Source organism: Ursus maritimus, unplaced genomic scaffold (assembly GCF_017311325.1).
Source record: "Ursus maritimus isolate PB19 unplaced genomic scaffold, ASM1731132v1 scaffold_2, whole genome shotgun sequence".
Classification (NCBI taxonomy): Eukaryota; Metazoa; Chordata; class Mammalia; order Carnivora; family Ursidae; genus Ursus; species Ursus maritimus.
Genome location: NW_024424452.1, coordinates 21163056 through 21183590, shown reverse-complemented (window position 1 = coordinate 21183590; position 20535 = coordinate 21163056). Strand labels below are relative to the sequence as shown.

General features: G+C 46.9%; 1 protein-coding gene across 1 annotated transcript; it reads left to right on the top strand.

Moving 5' to 3' along the window:
• Positions 1 to 489: 489 nt before the first annotated feature.
• Positions 490 to 3244, top strand: CHP2 (calcineurin like EF-hand protein 2). The gene is made up of 7 exons (XM_040634539.1): positions 490 to 556; positions 970 to 1042; positions 1164 to 1223; positions 1299 to 1429; positions 1612 to 1673; positions 2427 to 2549; positions 2741 to 3244. Exons 1-7 carry the CDS (start codon positions 490 to 492, stop codon positions 2792 to 2794), a joined length of 570 nt encoding a protein of 189 aa, XP_040490473.1. The 3' UTR covers positions 2795 to 3244.
• Positions 3245 to 20535: the final 17291 nt, after the last annotated feature.

The window sequence follows — 20535 nt, the reverse complement described above, 5'->3', positions numbered from 1 at the left end:
GGGGGGGGGGTGTCCTTCAATGCTTCTTCTTCCCCGCCTTCCTGCCTGGGGAAGGAGCCCCAGATTGGGCCATTCGGGGACTGGGACAAAAGGGTCCAGCTCCCCTCCCCACCACCCGGCCCCCTTCCCAGAAGGACATGGATTCCGTCTCTGGGTCGGGACCCCAGCCGTACTCACCGGGAGCCGGGAGCGGGGGCCCAGCGGCGTGAGAACTCGGGGCGGGCGGGCGTGGGGCAGGCGGGGCCCTGGCGACCTCACCATCCCCATCTCGGGATGAAACGCCCCGTTGTTCGCGCCGCCCCTCTGACCCCGCCACCCTGGTCATTGTTCTCTGTTAGCCTGGGTCGCGGGTGGGAGGCGAGGCACGCAGGGGTTCCCGAGCCTGGCTCTGCGCCAGGCCCGCGGCCTTCGGCCCTGGGGCCACTGGGGCGGCCGCGCCCGGGAGCGGGAGGCGAGCACGCGGGGCCGGGCGGCTCAGCCGGCGCAGCCATGGGCTCCCGTGGCTCCCACGCCGCGCGCATTCCCGACGGGGACAGCATCCGGCGGGAGACAGGCTGTGAGCGGCGCGCGGGGCTCGGACCCGGGGACGCGGGGGGTCCGGAGCGGGGGCGGCTCCAGGGAGCGTCCTGGATGGCGGGCGCGGGAATCTGGGGCTCCCTCCCTGCAGTCCAGGTCCGGGGCGAGTCCGGCTGCCAGGTGGAGCCGGGCAGCCAGGTGTCCTCGAGCCCGGCAGGGCGGCGGGTTGAGAGGGGTGAGGAGGAAGGGGGCTGGCCTGGTGGTTCGGTTCCCCCGCGGGAGGGCGTCGTCACTCCGCCTGCAGCCCCAACGGCGCGGTCCCCAGGTCCCCGGCGGGCGTCCCTTCCAGCGAGCTCCTGTCCCCCCACCGCGGCCCGGGGTCGCCCGGGGAGGGTCCCGCCGCGCGTCCCCAGCGCCCGCGGCCGTGTTACCCTTCCGCCTTCCGTCCCGTAGTCTCGCAGGCCAGTCTGCTCCGCCTCTACCACCGGTTTCGGGCCCTGGACAGGAACAAGAAGGGCTACCTGAGGTGAGGGGGCGCTGGCTTCAGGACCTGCCACCTCTGTCTCCCTTGTTCCATTCCCCTCTTTAACTAACCCTCCGTCTCCGTCTTTTTCTTACCTACCCCTCTTTGAACTTTGACCCAACAGCCGCATGGATCTGCAGCAGATTGGGGCGCTGGCCGTGAACCCCCTGGGATGTGGGGTAGGGCTTGGGGAAGAATTGGGGACAGAGGCAGAGGGAGGCCCAAGGTGACCACTGTCTCTGCTCCCTTCCCCCCCCAGGAATCTGCGAGTGGATTTCCCAGGCTTTGTCAGAGTCCTGGCTCATTTTCGACCCGTCGATGATGAGGACCCAGGCATGCGAGACCCCAAGGAACCTGAACCCCTCAACAGCAGAATGAACAAACTTCGCTGTGAGTTTGTGGGGACCCCCTCCCCACGTGAGACCCTAGGTATACCCCACCAGAGAGAGGCCCCAGGCACCTCCCTTTCTTAGCCAGCCTCTAGATGACTTCCCCCACACCTCCAGGGTGACCTTCTGCTGGAAGAGAACCAGAGAAGACCCACCTTCCCTTCCCCTTCCATTCTCTTCCAGTTGCATTTCAGCTTTATGACCTGGATCGAGATGGAAAGATTTCCAGGCATGAGATGCTACAGGTTAGAAGAACGCAAGGAGAAGAGATGCGATGTGTGAAGTGTGGGTGGTTGAAGGGAAAGGTTGTGGGGGGATGGGGCGCGTGACTGGCCAATGGGTGTGCAGACGACTGAGGTATTAAGTGGGAATCCGGCACTGGGTGGGATTTAGTTGGGAAATGGGATGGGGAGCAGTAGGGTGTGAGGATGGAAATAGATCAGTGATTCTTAACTGGGGGTGATTTTGCCTCCTGAATGCTGTTGGCGATATCTAGAGACCTTTTTGGTTGTCACAGCTGGGGAAGGGGGCGGTACTACCGGCATCTGGTGGGTAGAAGACAAAATTGCTGCTAAACATCTTTCAATACACAGGATAGTCCCCTTTCTCCCCACAAGGAGTTACCTGGCCCCAAATGTCAAGAGTGTTGAGATTCAGAAACTGCAACAGATATGATGAAGTGGGGGGTGGAAGGGGGAATAGTGGGAGGGTGAGGTGGGGGATGGGGTGGAGGACGGAGGGAGGTTAGGTCATAAGATTTGGGGCTGGATAATGAGTTTGGGCATACTGTTGAGGTGAGTGTGAGACTGTGAGAGGCAGGTGGGTGTTCGAATGGAGAAGCAGTGGGGGAAATTATTGGGGGAATATGGTGGGGAGTGAAAAAAATGGATGAAGGATTGATTACAAAATGGGTAATACCATTTGGGATGATATGGGTAAGGTTTGGGGGATGGGGCTAGTGCCTCCTCTTTATGGCTGTCCCCCTCCATGCCTCCCAGGTCCTCCGGCTGATGGTTGGGGTGCAGGTGACAGAAGAGCAGTTGGAGAGCATTGCGGACCGCACAGTGCAGGAAGCGGATGAAGATGGGGATGGGGCCGTGTCCTTCCTGGAGTTCGCCAAGGTCAGAATGCCCTTAGACCTAGGGAGTTGACATCAGTAGTCCCTAGGACAGATGGATGCAGGAGAGGAAGTTGGAAGGAGGTGGGCAGAAGGATCGGGGTCGCCAAGGAAAGGTGGGGCTTCGGGGATGGGAGAGGAGGTTGGAAGCCTAGAGGACTGAGCTCCTGACTATCACCTATCTCCCCCCACCAGTCCTTAGAGAAAATGGACATCGAGCAGAAAATGAGCATCCGGATCCTGAAGTGACCCCTTGGTGCCTTTGGCTAGCTCACACAAACCAGTTCAGCCTTGGATTTATCTTCAGCCCCCACAGAGGCTGGGCCCCCATAAACTGGATTCTTGTGTCTATGGTAAACTCCATTTAGGGCCAAGGAGAGAAAGGCGGAAGGGCGTGTACTAAATAAAGTCTGGTTCATCTGATCTCAGATTGTGAATCAGCCAGCAATCTTCTGGTTGCAAGCGACTGGAAACCCAACTTACAGCGACTTCAATAAAAAAGAGATTTTATGGGCCCATATAATTAAAAAGTTTGAAAGTATCTTCAGAATGCTGGACAAGTCTGGAAGTGTCTTCAGGAACAGTTAGATTCAAAGGGCTCACACCATGCTATCAGGACTCAGTGGTTCATTTCTCAATCAGTTTTCTTTTGCGTTGGCTCTATTCTCAGGAGGGCTCTTTCCTCTTGGTGGAGGATGGCCACCAGCAGCTCCAGGGCTCCATCCTACTAGCCTAGTAATCCAGTGGGAAGGGATTTCTTTTTTCAGTAATTCCAAGCAAAGAGTGCCATTGTCCTGAGTGGGTTCTTGTCCCACATTAGGGTACCCAGTGGAGGAATTCTTGAAGTCTGACTTTTTAAATGGGTCTTCATGGATTCTATGGGTGCACGCCACTGTGATGGGGGTGGGCAGGTGGGGGCAGAGATGATAGAAAAGTAATAAACAAGACATACCTTCCCAGGGCATGAAATTATTCAAAGATCTGGAGAATAATTCCATTTTTTCATGGTAAGGTGTTCAAACATTGCTATATCACAGAAGAGAGGGTAAAAGTTGCATAAAATTGTGAGATCCTGTGTCTACCGCAAAATGCTTTGGCTGTGCCTGTAGGAGATGCTGTTGGTGCCCTGCCCATTATCTTCTCCCAGTGCTGTGCTGGAGCTGTCTTACGTCAACACACGAGACTCAAGTGTGCCTCTGGCTTCCATCTGCGTTTTCAGTGATGTCCCGTTGGTAGCTTGAATTGGCTGTGGTGGGATATTTACACCATGGGCGTTGGCAAATGCAATAGACCAGGGCTTTTCTGCTTAGGAGAGCCCCTTGTTAAACTTAGCAGCACACCACCTGCTTGGCATTCACCATTCCGGTACATCAGTGGCTTCCATCTTACCCCAGCTTTATTGTATCATAATAGGTGTACAAATAACTGTACATAATTGATGTATACAATGTGATGAGTTTGGACGTAGGTATACACTCATGTTATCATCACCACAATCAAGAAATAAACATCCATCATCGCCAAAAATTTCCTTGTATCACTTTGGTATTTGTGCATGAGTGTGTGTATATGTGTCATTAGAACACTTAACATGAGATCTACTGGCTTAACACATTTTTTAAAGGATTTTATTTATTTGAGAGAGAGAGAGAGAGAGATATCATGAGTGGGGGGGGGAGGGACAGAGGCAGAGGGAAAAGCAGACTCCCTGCTGAGCAGGGAGCTGAACGTGGGACTTGATCCCAGAACCCTGAGATCATGACCTGAGCCAAAGGCAGATGCCTAACCAACTGAGCCATCCAGGCACCCGTGGCTTAACAAATTTTTAAGTGTACAACACCAAATCGTAAACTACAGGCACATTGCTGTACAGAAGATCTTTGCAACTTACTCATCTTGGATAACTGTAACTTTATACTCGTTGAACAACAGCTTCCCTTATCCCCCTCCCCCCTTAAGACTGTTCTATTGTCTACTTCTACGCATTTGACTTTTTTTTTTTTTTTAAAGATTTTATTTATTTATGTGACAGAGAGACAGCCAGCGAGAGAGGGAACACAGCAGCGGGAGTGGGAGAGGAAGAAGCAGGCTCACAGCAGAGGAGCCCAATGTGGGACTCGATCCCGGCGTGCCGGGATCACGCCCTGAGCCGAAGGCAGACGCTTTAACGACTGCGCTACCCAGGCGCCCCCGCATTTGACTTTTTTATATGCCCCACGTAAGAGGAATCATGCAGTTTTTGTCTTTCTGTGACTGACGTGTTTCACTTAGTATCATGTCTCCCAGACCCATCCACATTGTCACAAGTGGTAGAATTTCCTTCTGTTTTAAGACCGAGTAATATTCCAATGTATGCAGATAGCACATTTTCTTTATCCATTCATCTGTGTCCATGGACATTTGGGTTGTGAATAGTCCTGCAGTGAACATGGGAGTCCAGATATCTCTTTGAGATGGTGATTTCATTTCCTTTAGATACATACCCAAAAGTGGGGGTGCTGGGTCATATGGTAGCTCTGTTTTAATTTTTTGAGGAACCCCAATGGCTTCTTCCTTCAAGCACAGACGATCCTCTGCCCAAGAGCTTTGCCTGGCATAGGCAAGTATTCAGCTTGTGTGAAGGACAAGTTGAAGTGCTGGGGAGTTAATGGCCATAGGAGCAGCTGTCAATCAATGACTGATGGAGATTGGTAGATAAATACTCAGTTTATCAACCCCTAAGTTTGGACAACTTAGAGGCATGTTCTCTTTCCTCTGGAAATCTCCAGCAGGTTTGAGCCCCAGTTACTCACAGCGTGAGGCTGCTCCCTACCCCCAACCCTAACCCCCATCTAACCCTAACACCCTCCCCCCATCTCATCCCCTTTCTCCTACCACTGCTTCCTGGATCACCTCACAGATAGACAACTTGCTCTCTGATCCTTGTCTCCAGGCACTTCTGAGGAAAGCCAACTGAAGACGTACTAGACTGTCCAGAACACACATTCACACTGTGGTTGTGGGCACCCAGGGCCCAGGTCAGTGACTGCATGCCTCCTGGCATTTTCCAAGTTCAGGGAGCTGGAAGTCAGGTAAAGATCAAGCCCCTTTGGGGGCTCTCAGAGTGTGGAATTGTCTGGAGTGGCAGATTAACCACATTTCAACTTCGTGTTTGATAGCAGTATGATTCTGACAGACGAGTCTCATAGTTGAGGGGAGCCAGGGGCCAAAGAGAGTATTTGACTCCTTAGGGAGTTTTGCAATTTTTGTCAAAGGATTACCACATAAACAAAGACTTTTCGATTGAGGGCTGTCTGTTTAGTCTTTGGCCCTGAATTAAAGGTGAGAAGTAAGGGAAGGAGGGTGTAAACCTCACTGAGTGGCTAATTTTTCCAGGCACTGTGGGAGAAGATTCGTATGCAGTTGGCCCTTGAACAACACAGGAGTTCAGGGTACTGACCTTTACAAGTCAAATTTCCACGTATAACTTTTGACCTCCCCCCCAGACTTAGCTAATAGCTTACTGTTGACCGGAAGCCTTACTGATAACCTAAACAGTTGAATAACACATATTGGTATGTTATATGTATTTCATGCTGCATTCTTACAATAAGGTAAGCAATAGAAAAGGTTATTTTTATTATTTATTTATTTTTTTTTTTAAAAGATTTTATTTATTTATTTGACAGAGATAGAGACAGCCAGCGAGAGAGGGAACACAAGCAGGGGGAGTGGGAGAGGAAGAAGCAGGCTCACAGTGGAGGAACCTGACATGGGGCTCGATCCCGTAACGCCGGGATCACGCCCTGAGCCGAAGGCAGACGCTTACCCGCTGTGCCACCCAGGCGCCCCTGAAAAGGTTATTTTTAGAAACTCATAAGGAAGAGAGAGTACATTTACATGACTATACTGTAAAAAATCCACGTGTAAATGGATCCACGCAGTTCAAACCCATGTTGTTCAAGGGCCAACTGTATGGATAGAAATAGAGAAATAGAGGGGAAACAGAGGGAAGAGAGAGAGGAGTGGGGAGAGAGAGGGGGAGATATCTTTCTTTACAGCTAGTCTTTTTTCCATTATAGTCTCTCAAATTTTCCTAATATTTTATACCTCTTTAAAGTTTAGACCTCAAATTTTTTTTAAAAAGGGACACTGCCTGCCTATCTCAGTAGAGCATGTGACTCTTGATCTCAAGATCATGAGTTCAAGCCCCACGTTGAGCACAGAGATTACTTTAAAAAAAAAAAAAAGTTCAGACTCTTTGGCCCCCTTTGAGAGCTCTTGAATCTACAGGGAAATCTATATTTTTAGTACATGATTCTGATGTTGGAGGTTGAAGGACCAAACTTTTAGAAACACTTACCTAAAGCTTCTGGCCAGACTCCTAGTGACAGCTCTCCATAGGAAGTTCTCCAACATCCATAAAACACAGAGCATTCCCTTGGCCCACAGGCTCTCGGAAAGGCCTCCCACTCATTCCTGCCCATGCCTGCTCTGTGCCACTGGTCAGTGCTACTGGACCCTCCAGTACTGGGGGATCCCCAAGACTCTACTCCCTATTCTGGTAGATGGAGGAGCAAACTATCCCCCCACAGCCACCCCATTAGCATGAAAGCCCTCTGATCCAGCCCAAGCTCAGGAGGTTGGAGACTTTTGTCACACAGGAGGGAGGGGCAGCAGTCTGGCCGGGGTAGCAGAAGCTGTGTGTACCCTACCCTCTCCATAGCGACTCTGACAGCATTACCTGTGGATACGTTCACTGAAGTGGCGGGGGGGGGGGGAGCGTGGTGACACCTGTGGGGAGCCCCTGTGCTGTGAGCAGCATTTGCTGAATTTAATGATTTGCTTACCATCCTCAGTCTGGCCACAGTACCTAGGCTCTGGGTTATTATTCACTTACTGTTTGCCTATAAACAGACCCATTTAAAGTGGATACATTTGAGCTTATAAAGGAAACTGAATATCACTCCTGTAAATTAGAAACCAGTACCAATTGCCATAAATAAATGTACAAAAGCAGTACACACAAAGAACCCCCCCCTCAAAAAAGTGTCAAAAAGGAAGATTAGCAAGTGTTGAAGAGTTGTAAGAACAAATCTGCACCAAACAGAGCTTCTCTTTGGTGACCTGAAGGATGGAGGAAGAATTGGGAAGGAAATGACCTTTGCACTGTGTGATTCGAGGATGTTATTTAAAGCCCAGAGGTTACTACTGGACATCATCCTGTGTACCTGAGTTGCGCGTTCCCTACACTGTGGGAACCCCCAGCTGAAGGGCACTATGATGAAGTAGTCCTGGGCAGAGCGTGCCTCCTGCTGGGACAGTTTGGAGACAGCCATCAGTGAGCTAGACACCCTGGTCCTCAGGCTGGCTGCTGGTCAGATTGGGTTTGGTAAGAGGTTGGCCATGGAAATGGAGTCAACTCCCAAGGTCAGGTCCAGGGAAAAGTAGCCTTTCCTCGCCAAGGTGACTGAACCTGGGACAGTGTGTAGGGAGCCCTGGGAAGGGAAGCAAATAGAAGGACCTAAGTTGTGATGTTGGATAGACCTAATTATGGCTATCATTGCTTCTTCTTAACTGATCAGGAAAACAGTTAAGAATAGAATCCTGAACTTGACTCTCAAATACAAGGAAACTCTGGGTTGTCCTCAGCTCCACCCAGTCAATACCAATAAAACTCTCTTGATGTCTGAGAGGCAATATACGGGCTTGGTTTCTGTTTAAAGACCTACCCTGCAGATCAGTGCGGCTCAGTAGGAATGACTTGCGTTTTGGAGTTTTATTAGGCCTGCGATCGAATCTGCGCCCTTCCAATTAATTACTCACTGTATGACGTTGGGTAAGTCGTTTTGCCCTTCAGTGCCTCAGCCTCTGTTACCTGTGAGACAGATGAGAGCAGCCACCTCGTGGAGTTGTCACATCTTGTCTTTCTGTAGCTTGCTGCCCTCCCCAGCCGCCCCCCCCCCCCAAACCCTGCTTTACTTCAGCTGAGGCCCTTTGGCCCCATCTGTAAACTAGGACTCTGGTCTGTATCAGTCAGGATTCTTCCCATTAACTGGTTTATGAAAGAATAGGAATTTATTGGTTCATATAACTGGAAGAAAAGTCCAAAGGTAGACCAGACAAAGGAGAGTCTCAAAAGCTCAATAATACCATCAGAAATTAGTCTTTCCATTCCTCAACTCTCCTCTCCCCAGTGTTGCTTTAGTTCCTAATCGGCAGTCCCAAAGAAGAGAGAGCCTCTCTTCCCCGATTGTCCTGCCCAATGTCCCAGAAGGGAGCCTCAGCTTACTCACTGTAGCCAGTATGGGTGTGTTGTCTTATGTCCATTCCCTAAAAGAAAATCAGAATGCAGTTGCAAAATCAACAAAAAACTATATATGAGTTGGGTTTTTTTTTGGCTACAAATAACAGAATTACCAACTAACAGTGGCTTAAATAATTAAGACAATTATCTCACATTATTAGATGTTTTTGGTGGTAGGCAGTCCTAGATTGTTGAGTGGTCCAACAGTTTTATCAAGGATCCAAGATCTTGTATCCTTTCATTCCTCAGTATATTGGCTTTTAATTCTCCACTCTGTTGCCTCATGGTTACAAGATGGCTGCTGTGGCCGTAGCCATCCCATCCTTACAGGAGCAGTGTCTAGAACAGGTGTCTGAGTGGTTGGCCAAGGCAGCTAAACGTAACTCCTTTCATGTCCCTCTCTTTTGATCATTGAGAACAATCTTTTCCAGAAGTATACTCCCCTCATTGACTACCCTTTACTTGTCACTGATCACAACAAGAACACCTCTAGCTGTAAGGGAGGCTGGAGAAATGAATACCTGACATTTTCAGACTCTATCACGGGAAATGGGTTTTCCTGACAATGATAAAAGGGGAGAGAAATAACAGCTATGCAGTGTATTAGATTCTAAGTGTGACTGCGGAGTGAACAACCCCTGGATGGCTTGTAACAGCAAGAGTTTATTTGGTGCCTATATTATATGTTTTTAGACATCTGCTCCACATGGCTACATGCTGCAGGACCCAGGCAGGAGGGGCAGCCCTGTCAGGGACATGCCATTCTCATGGCAGAATGCAAAACAAAATTGCTACAGGAAACAGCAAAAGTTTGATAAGCATGCACCTGCCATATGACTTGTCTACTTGGATACCACTGGCCAAAGGAGGTCACGTTCCAACCTGAGGTTGATGGGGCGGGAAAGTTTACTCCTTTCACATGGAGCCACTGCCTATCACATGATACTTTGGTTATCTGTTGCTGCCTCAGCAAACCACCCTAAATTTAGCAGCTTAAAGCAATCACGATTTTATTAGCACCGGTGATTTTGTGGATCAGGGAATGGGGCAGGGTCAGCCGGGCAATTCTGCTGCTGTCTGTGGTGTTGACTGAGGCTATTTTGTGGTAGTCAGCTGGCAGATAGTCTGTAGGGTCTGATTTGACTTTACTCAAAGGTCTGGGACCTGGGTAGGGATAGCTGGAAGGCTGGGCTCTCCAGCCAGCAGTGTGAAGACTTCTCCCTTGACAGTCCAGGGCTTCCACCACAGACAGTGTCCCAAGAGACAAGATGTGGGAAAGCCCAGGCCTGACACTGGCACATTACTTCTGCCAAAATGTGTCAGGATAAAGCCGTCATAGAGCCTACAAGTGGAGGGCATACACACTCCCTCTCTGGAGCAGAGAAGTATTAAAAAATTTATCGTCTTTTACTTGCCACGTGGATTATGCAGATGCATAATCTTCCCTGGAAGGGAAATAGATCTTTTGAAAAAGGAATTTTGGGAGGTGGGCGAGGGATGGGTTAAATGGGTGATGGGCACTAAGGAGGGCACTTGGGATGAGCACTGGGTGTTGCATGGAAGTGATGAATCAGTAAACTCTACACCTGAAACTAATACTACACTGTAGGTTGACTAACGGGTATTTAAATAAAAACCTGAAAAAGAAAAAAAAAGGATTTTCAGATGGGCCTTACCTTAGCAATTCACATTTATCATGAAACGATTTTTTTTTTTCCTGCAAAAAGCTTTGTTTCCTTTTGGTCCACGCCTGGGGAGAGGGCTCCAGGCTCATTAAAGGCTGCCTGGTGGGGGACGCCAGACAGGCCCCTCAAAACCTGCTGGGCTTCAGAGGCTCCTAGTCATGCTCGAGAGGTGCTTGAGTCCAGCCCAGCGGGCCAGCCAGCCGGCGGAGGTGAGTCAGAGGGTCACCAAGTCCTCGTCCAGGAAGTGGGTCTCGAGAAGTCGCAGAGCTGGGTGGGCATGCCAAGGGCAGAATCCGGGGCTCATAGACCCAAACGGACCTGCTTCCGGTTCTTCTTCAGAGCTGGGCGGCTTCCTGGGCGCCTGCGCAGCGGGGGAAGAGCACGAGGCCGTCGCGCGGGTTTTGCGTCTTCAAGACACGCTTGGGCTTCTCCTCACCAACTCCGGTGGGGAAGGGGCCCACGCCCTGCAGAGCCGCGTCCTCGCCGTGGGAACGGAGGCCCAGAGAGAGGTAGGTGTAGGAGGCCTGCAGATGCGTGTGGACCAGGCCGGGGCGGGGGTGGAGGGGCGGCAGCCGCCACGTTGGTGTCCTAATGCTGGTGAATCGGGGAGCTCGCGGTTGAGAGGTAATAATGGGGTGTTGGCTGGTCCGGGAGGCAGAGGCTGGCTCATAGCGTGGCTCCGGACCTTGCGACTGGAAAGAAGGTTTGGAGGGTGGTCGGGGGCCGGTAGAAGGGGCGTCCGGGGGTCTGTTCCGTCCAAACGCCGCAGAAGCAAGACACATCCGCGGGACAGTAGGGCACACTGCCATGAAACGCAAATTATTAAAACATAGTTCTGTTAAGTAGTTGTGTATTAGTTAATATTTATCACGAAGTCAAAATAATGAAAACAGGGGTGCCTGGGTAGCGCAGTCGTTAAGTGTCTGCCTTCGGCTCAGGGCGTGATCCCGTCGTTCTGGGATCAAACCCCACATCGGGCTCCTCCGCTGGGAGCCTGCTTCTTCCTCTCCCACTCCCCCTGCTGTGTTCCCTCTCTCGCTGTCTCTCTGTCAAATAAATAAATAAAATCTTAAAAAAAAATAATGAAAACATAGTTATGTTAAATAGTGAACTATTTATGTTTTCATTATTTTGGTTTCATATGTTAACAAATAATAACCATGTAACCTGTATGTTAAGCATATAGCTTGTATATTAAGCATATAGGTTAAATAGTTAATATTTATCAGGAAACCAAAATAATCAAAAGAGTTGGATACTGTTACAGAAAGTTCAATGGGACAATAAAAAAAAAAAAAGTACAGGGGTGCCTGGGTGGCCCAGTATGTTAAGGCTCTGACTCTTGGTTTTGGCCCAGGCTAATCTCTGTGATATGGGGTGGTGAGATCGAGCCCTGCCTTGGGCTTTGTGCTCAGCGGGGAGTCAGCTTGAGACTCTCCCTCCCTCTCCCTCTGCCCCTCCCCACTGTGCTCTCTCTAAACTAACTAAATAAATCTTTTTTTTAAAAAAAAAAAGTACAAACATACACACACACACCCAGTAGAGTATAATATATTATATGTTTATATATTAGACTCCCAAATCACGTCATAAAATTAAATAATAAACGGTTTAGAAAAAAGACCTAAATGAATGCTAATATAATCTCGAGGTAAACAAGGCTTTTCTAAGAATAATCGCCAAGGAAAATATTAATAGTGTTAATTATATAGAAATTTAAAATTTCTCTATCTCCAAAGCAACACTGAATAATGTAAAGACAGGGGCACCTGGGTGGCTCAGTTGGGTAAGCCTCCCAACTCTTTTTTTTTTTTTTTTTAGATTTTATTTATTTATTTGACAGAGACAGCGAGAGAGGGAACACAAGCAAGGGGAGTGTGAGAGGGAGAAGCAGGCTTCCCACCGAGCAGGGAGCCCGATGTGGGGCTCAACCCCAGGACCCTGGGATCATGACCCCAGCCGAAGGCAGATGCTTAACGGCTGAGCCACCCAGGCTCCCCAAGCCTCCAACTCTTGATTTTGGCTCAAGTCCTGATCTCAGGGTCCTGTAATCCAGCTGGGTGAGGCTCTGGACTCAGCAGGGAGTCCACTGAGGATTCTTCCCTCTCCCTCTGCCCCTCCCCCTGCTCACACCTGTGCACACGCATGCTCACGCTCTCTCTCTCAAATCTTTAAAAAAAAGAAGAAAAATGTAAAGACAAAGGACAAACTGGAGAATTATTTGCCTCAAGTATATCAGACAAGGGGTTAAAATCTTTTACGTAGAAAAAGCTATCTTTCAAATCCATTAGAAAAAGATGAACATCATAGAGGCAAGGAAATGAACAAGAAATTTTTAAAAAGAAATATCCAAAAGCATGTAAAGATGTTCAGGCTCAATGCTGATTCAATTCTCATTGAAACCGTGATTCTTCTAGGATCAGATTTGGTTTTATAAATTAAAAGCCTTAAAAATGGCCATATTCTTTGATCCAGACTCTCATTTCTAGGAATTTATCCTCAGTAAATAATTTGAATGTGCAAAAAGACTGACCTACCAGATTGTTCACCTAAATATTATTTATAACAAAGGGAAAAACCCGAGTCAGCCAACTGTGGAACTGTGTAGGTGGTTACAGCACTAGGGGTCTCCTTTAAAGAAGGAACTTGACCTTCAGCTGCATGGAGTGCTGGAGTTGACAGATTCTAGCCAGGCAGATTTTGCTCATCTGTGGGACTCCTTTAGCAGGAAGTCTTGCTCCAGTGCTCCCCACTGGGCTGGCTGACCCTCTGCCAGATGCATCGAAGTCTGGGGTTCTCTCTGGCCAGTGCTTTCTCACCATTTTCATGTTCCCAGGTGTTACTCCCAGTAAACCTAGTCTCCTAACCCAGTGTCCTAACTCCATCTCAGTGTCTGCTTCCCAGAGAGCCCAGTGAGTGGGTCAGAGTTCAGGTACCGTTTGATCAGAGAAGCAGAACCACTAAGGGTGACATGGAATAAGAGGTTTATTGTGGGAGCAGGGAATCGATGGGAAGGTAACCAGTGGGCAAGGTGGTGGCTTTTCTGAATCTGGTATTGGGTGTGAAGTCAGCCAGGTCAGCAATTGGGAAGGAAAGATAACACAGGACATTGGGGAAATGCAAAGATGAATGGGAGCTCATGAGGACAGTGTGGAACCTACAAGGACAAACTGGAACCTGCATCTGTTAGGTCCTCCAACCTTGATAATAGGGGGAAGTGGCAGGAGAAGATGGCACCCATCACAGGCTCATGACCCAGGATTTGGAGGGGCCAAAGGATACCCACAGTGGCTGGGGCAGCTGCAGGTCAACTAGCAACAGTACCATACGCCAACCTTCAGAGCATACAAATGGCTGCCTCTTCACTTCCAGTTGCCAAAACTTGCACACGTTTTGCTCATGGCCAACGAGGGAAGGGAATTCTTAGAAATGGAGTCCCAGCTTAGCTAGATGGAAGCAGAATGAAGCCACCACAATGTGATCGATTAAAATTAATATGATACATTCATAAAACAAGATGGTATTTATCTGCTTAAAATAATGTTGTAGAGAATACTTACTGTCGTTAAAAGACAATATGTACAGCATGATCCTATGTGTAAAAATCTGTATAAACATATAAAGACAAGTGTTCTAAGAGGTTGAACTTTTAAACAAAAAAGTCTCATTGGGTCAGCTCCTCTCCCTTAAACTCTTAAATAGTTTCCCACAATTTATGAAGTCTAAGTATTTTTGTATTGTTTTAGAATGCTCTCTGTTTTTTAAAAAGATTTGTTTCTTTATTTGAGAGAGAGAGAGGGCAAGCAGGGGGAGAGGGACAAACAGACACCCTGCTGAGCAGGAAGCTCAGCTCGGGGCTCGATCTCACGACCCCGAGATCATGACCTGAGCTGAAATTGAGAGCCGGATGCTTAACGGACTGAGCCACCCAGGCACCCCTTAAAATTTCTCTTAAAGTGATGACCAAAGTTTTCTAATAGTTACCTTGCTTTAAACTATACCTTTTGAAATGTTTATATATATATATATATATATTTTTTTTTTTTACTAAATTGTAACTACGAAGGCATAATAGTTACAGCTACTTCTTATTGGACTAAGCCTTCCACAAGCATCATGTCATTTAATTCTTACACTAAACCTATGAGTTAGGTATTTTTATTAACCCCACGTTATGGATGTGAAGTCCTATTCTCAAGGTCATACAGCTAGTAAGTGGTGAAATCCGTGGTTCTTGCCCTTAATCATGAAGCCATTCTGTCTATTGAGAAATTGTTTTTTTCCAATCACGTAGGTGTTTCTTTTAATTAAACATTCTCCTTGATTTTCTTCCAATTTTATATACGAATTCTCCTAATTATACTTCAGTGTATACTAGTTTGATATCGAGGAGGTTCAGGGCAGGCTGCCCCCAAATATGCCACTTTGGCATATTAATTATTTTGAATTAAAGTTATTTAAGAAACAGCCAGTGCCAGAAGGACACTCTGACCCTCCTTTCCCCTGAGAGCAAAAGTGAATCCCCCATGCGGCGAGCACCCTCCCGGGACCTGGAGGAGAGAGGCGTCCTTATCACCAGAGATGGGGCCGTGAGGCTGTAGATACGACTCTTGTTACTTGTTCATTAATTTGCTTACCCCGAGCCCAATTTGCTTTGTGTTTTCGTCTTGACAAACTTACTATTTCTTTGTCTGAAAGGTACCAAACTGCCTGTTTTGGTCATTTCTTTGAGTCTCATATTATTACATGATCTCTTGTATGTACAAAATGACATTTGTTTTTCTCCTGTTAATCTGTCTTACGTCAGCTTAATTATTAGACCAGCCAAAGAACTTAGAAGCGAAGAAAGGAGGGGCGCCTGGGTGGCTCAGTCGTTAAGCGTCTGCCTTCGGCTCAGGGCGTGATCCCAGCGTTCTGGGTTCGAGCCCCACATCAGGCTCCTCCGCTGGAAGCCTGCCTCTTTCTCTCCCACTCCCCCTGCTTGTGTTCCCTCTCTCGCTGGCTGTCTCTGTCTCTGTCAAATAAATAAATAAAATCTTAAAAAAAAAAAAAGCGAAGAAAGGAAAAGCTATCCTCCCCTACAATACTTACAAGATCTGCTTGTCACTACCCAGCACAAATTGTGTAATACTGAAATCTTAACTTCTTCTTGAAACCCCTACCAATCTCTCTCCTGACTGAGCAGTATCTTCAGACTCCATCTCAAGCAAATGATTACTTCATTAACTATTAATATTCATTAACACTGACAGGCCAAGCAGGTGTTACAGAGATTAGCAAGACGAGCCCACTATCATGGAGCTCCTGTTCTAGAAGACCAAACCAAAAGTAAATATACACAAAAAGTGAAGTTCAAATACAGATAAGTGCTGAAAGAAAGTAAAACAGGGTGACTTTATAGGCAGTGATTGAGGCTGGGGTGGGGCTAGTTTAGATAAGATGGTTGGTGAAGGAGGTGATATTTGAGGTGGGGCCTGAAGGCTGAGATCATGTCTGCCACACAGCGGTCAGGAGGAAGAACATTCCAGCCAGAAAGAAAAGGAAGTACAAAGGTCCTGAGGTGGGAACAGAGAATGTTCAGTAGGTGAGGAGAGAGTTACGAGATATACTGAAAGAGGCTATATTACATAGGCCAGTATAAAGTTTAGATTTTATTCTACGAAACACAGGAAGGCATTGGAGAGTTTAAGTGGGGCTGAAATATGATGTGTTGTAAATTTTAAATTCATCACTTTGGTTGCTGTGTGGAGAATGGATTAGAAGGGAGCAGAGAACGTGGCATTTGACAGTTTCTTAGTACTTAAACAGAATTGCCATATGACCCAGTAGTTCCAAGCCTAGGTAATATCAACCTTGCAAATAAAAATTTATAGAGGGGCGTCTGGCTGGCTCAGTCTGTAGAGCATGCAACTCTTGATTTGGGGGTTGTGAATTCAAGCCCCAGGTTGGGTGTGGGGATTTCTTAAATAAATGAATAAATCTTTAAATAATGAAAGCTTATTTTACCAGCAAAAATAGGTTTATTGGGGTATAGGAGGGAATTACAATTCGGGACAAGCAATCTCTGGCCAAAAAACATAGGCTAGTCCAACAAACAGAGCAGAGGAATGTTATTTTAAGGGAGGAGGAGGAGGAAGCTGGGTGGGATTGTTCTGGAAGGAGGTCTCTTAGAGAAAAGCAGGAGTTCACAGGGTGATGATGGTTACTCACTGGCTGGGTTGCAGGGGTGGTTGATTTCTTGTAGGAGATGCACTGTCCATCTTTTCCTGTTGGGGACTGTAACTGATTATTCTTTCCCAGTGAGGGCTCTTCTGTTGGGGTCTGTAACTGACGGTCCTTCCTATGATTGATGGTTTGTGGTATCGTGTGAAAGCTCCCCCTTCTCGCCTCCAGGCTTTGAAGGTGAGAAGTATGGATATAGGCTACAGCATGGAGGACCTTGAAAACACTATGCTGAGTGAAAGGAGCCATTGGAAAAGGCCATAGATTATATAATTCCTTCTACAAAATGTTCAGAATAGGTAAATGCATGGGGACAAGGAAGCAGAGATGTGGCTGGGGTAGGAGGGAATTTTTTTTTTAAGATTTTATTTATCCATTTGAAAGACAGCATGAGCAAGGGGGAGGGGCAGAGGGAGAAGCAGACTCCCCGCTGAGCAGGAAGCCCAACACAGGGCTCCATCCCCGGACCCTGAGATCATAACCTGAGCCAAAGGCAGACACTTAACAGACTGAGCCACCCAGGTGCCCCTAGGGAATGGGTTTTGGCTGCTTCATGGATATGAGGTTTCTATTTCCATTCCATCATTCCACGATGAAAAAAGTTCTGAAACTAGTTAGTGGTGGTTACACAACATTGCAAATGCATATAATGCCATTAAATTGTTAACTTTAAAATGGATAAAATGGGGGGCGCCTGGGTGGCGCAGTCGTTAAAGCGTCTGCCTTTGACTCAGGGCGTGATCCTGGCGTTCCGGGATCGAGTCCCACATCGGGCTCCTCCGCTGGGAGCCTGCTTCTTCCTCTCCCACTCCCCCTGCTGTGTTCCCTCTCTCGCTGGCTGTCTCTGTCAAATAAATAAATAAATCTTTAAAAAAAAAAAATGGATAAAATGGTAAATTGTCGGTTATGTGTAATTTACCACCACCACCAGTTATGATGACAATGATGATGATGATGACGACGACGACGATGATGGTGATGAATTACGCCAAGTTTTCTGAACAATGCAGCTTCTCAGGTCTTCTCTAGAGATGATGATTCCTCACATCTGGGGACTCCTAGGGACATGCCATTAAGAAAAAGAAGAAAAGAGTGGAAGCAGGAAGCCCAGATAGAAAGTGGGGTGGCTTAGACTAGGAGGGAACAATGGAGGTTAGGTTGAGAAAGGCATGGGATTGGGCGCCTGGCTGTCTCAGTTGGTAGAATGTGCAACTCTTCATCTCGGGGTCATGAGCTTGAGTCCCATGTTCAGTGTAGGGATTACTTTAAAAAAAAGAGAGAAATGCATGGGACATATTTTGAAGGTAGAGTCCCACAAAACATGCTCAAGGTTTGAATGGGGAGTAGTAAGGTAAAAGAAGAATCTAAGGTGGTTGATAGGTTTTTGGCTTGAGCAGCTGTTTGGAGGATGGTGCCATTTATAGAGCTGAGAGATTCTAGGGAGGCAGTGAGTTTGGAAAATGAAGAGTTTTTGTGCAAAGTGATATCTTTTCTTGGAAAGAGTGCCCACTCTTGGAGAGAGTGACAGAGACTGCTAGATGCCTCTTATAGCCCATCCATTCTCCCTTTCTTGAATCACAGAAAACCGATCTTATTTGGAGTAGCAGAGAGCTTAGCTATGTTTCCTTTGCAGTTAAGGACAGCCAATGAGCAGGTCTTTCAGGCTCTTTAAAGAGGACTATTCAGTGGGGAAGAACATCCCTCTCAACTCTTCCTCTTCTGCCTGCTCAGGATATGAGCTCCATAGTCATAAGGTGAACCTGAACAGCCTTGACCTTGAGGTTTGAAGTTATGTGCTAAGAATCGGAGAAGGTGCCTGAATCTCAAATAACTTTGTGGAGGTGCCACACCAGTTCCGGCCTTTCAGGTCAGAGAGTGAACCCTAAATTGTTTAATCTGTGGTAATTGGCTCTCTTACTAGAAGCCGAATACAATTTCGTTGTGATACTACACCAATTATAGACATATATTTCCCTAGAGTTTCCAAAGATTGCACCTTAATTCCCATCCTCCCTGAAGCCGCACATAGAAGAAGTGCCTAGAACTAGTTATTCATAGCATGTAAATACAGTGCATTAAAAAAATATTTTTTGAACCTGCTTTGGGCCCAGTTAACCCTAACCAACATGTATCAGCAATATAAAACAAGCATTTGTATTTTTAATGTTTCATTTTTGTGTAATCTCCTAACTTTGGACGTTTGAAGCATCATGCTTTGGGCATCAGTTAAAGGTGATAACATTGAAGAGGTTGATTTCAGTTCTCTGGGTACCAAGAATTATACTGGTTTCTGTCCCACAGTTGAAAACATAAGTCCTTTAGTGCATATGGAAACATTGTTGAGTTCTCTAGATAAACTCCTCACACCCATAACAGAGAATCTGGTACGGACTGGACATTGAGTTATTATTATTATTTTTGAAGCTCTAAAAAGAGCCATTTGAAAAAGGACAAGGGATACATGTATTTACTTTTATGGAGAACACCCAAGAAACAGTTGATGCTGATGACTCTGAGCAGTGGGAATGGAGGTCAGGGAAGGGGATGGGAGACTTTTGCTTTCCAGATGACACCTTTAAAAACATTTTTTTTTTACCACCACGGGTTTCACAGTGAGTGGTTAAGAGTGACAGTTCTAGAGCCCAGACTGTGATGATTCAAATCCCACTTCACCACTTATTGGCTCAGTGTCCCTGGGAAAGTTTCCTCTATTTATCAAACACTTGTATTGCAATTAACATGTGCCAGACACAGTTCTTAGCACTTTTTAATTTATTATTATTGAAGTATAAATGACATACAATGTTACATTAGTTTCAGGAATACAACATAGTTATTCAACAGGTCTATAGGTTATGTTATGTTCATAAGTGTAGCTACTATCTATCAAATGTACATTATTATGAAACCATTGAATATATTCCCTATGCTGTAACTTTCTTGGAAGCCTGTACCTCCCACTCCTCTTTACCCATTTTGCCTATCCCCCCCTGCCCCCCCCCCGGGGGACAGCTGGCTGTTTTTGGTTTTGTTTTCCCTTTCTGAGAACTTTTAGGAGGCATTGTAGGTGGTGATTAAGCATGCAGATTCTAGAACCAGACTCCCTGGGTTCACCTCTGTGACTCTGGGAAATCGGTTTCACCTCTCTAGGACTCAGTTTCCTCGTCTGTAAAGTGGGGATAATAATAGCACCTACCTCATACAGTTATGGTAAAACTGCCCTACCCCGCTGATGTCACTCCCTCTCAGATGGGTTAGTGCTCTAGACCATTTCTGGAGGAGGGTCTAGAACAGTAGCCAGCAAGCTTTATCTGTAAAGAAACAAATATTAAATCTGGCTTTGTGGGCTATAAAGTTTCTACCACAACTAAGCTCAGCCACTGTGCTGCAAAAGCCACTACAGACAAAATGTCAATGAAGAGCACTGATGTACTCGATTAAAACTGTATTTACACAGTGGCAGGTAGCTTTGGCCCACTGACCGCAGGCTGACGTGACGAAGACACTAAAAATTAATAAAGGGAAACCTTGTTACAGTCAAGAGGCTAGAAGGGGGAGCCATACCACTTAATGTCAATTACGGGAAGAATTGTCAGTTATAGACCCCAATAGAAGAATATCCCCTAAAGAATCATCAATTTCAGGCCCCAACAGGTAAAAGATGCACATTGCATCTCCTGTAAGAAAGGGACCACCAGCGACTCAGCCAACGAGAAACTGATATCACCCTCAATTCTTGCTTTTTTCCATTAGAATTTATTTTATTTTTTTCTAAAGATTTTATTTATTTATTTATT

What these genes read in the sequence shown, in the direction of transcription:
- CHP2 (XM_040634539.1), top strand. Translation starts at nt 490, where the DNA reads ATGGGCTCCCGTGGCTCCCACGCCGCGCGCATTCCCGACGGGGACAGC. An exon ending in CCCCTGGGATGTGGGGTAGG is followed by an intron (nt 1,224 to 1,298) that starts GCTTGGGGAAGA and finishes TTCCCCCCCCAG; the next exon opens with GAATCTGCGAGTGGATTTCC. An exon ending in CAGAATGAACAAACTTCGCT is followed by an intron (nt 1,430 to 1,611) that starts GTGAGTTTGTGG and finishes ATTCTCTTCCAG; the next exon opens with TTGCATTTCAGCTTTATGAC.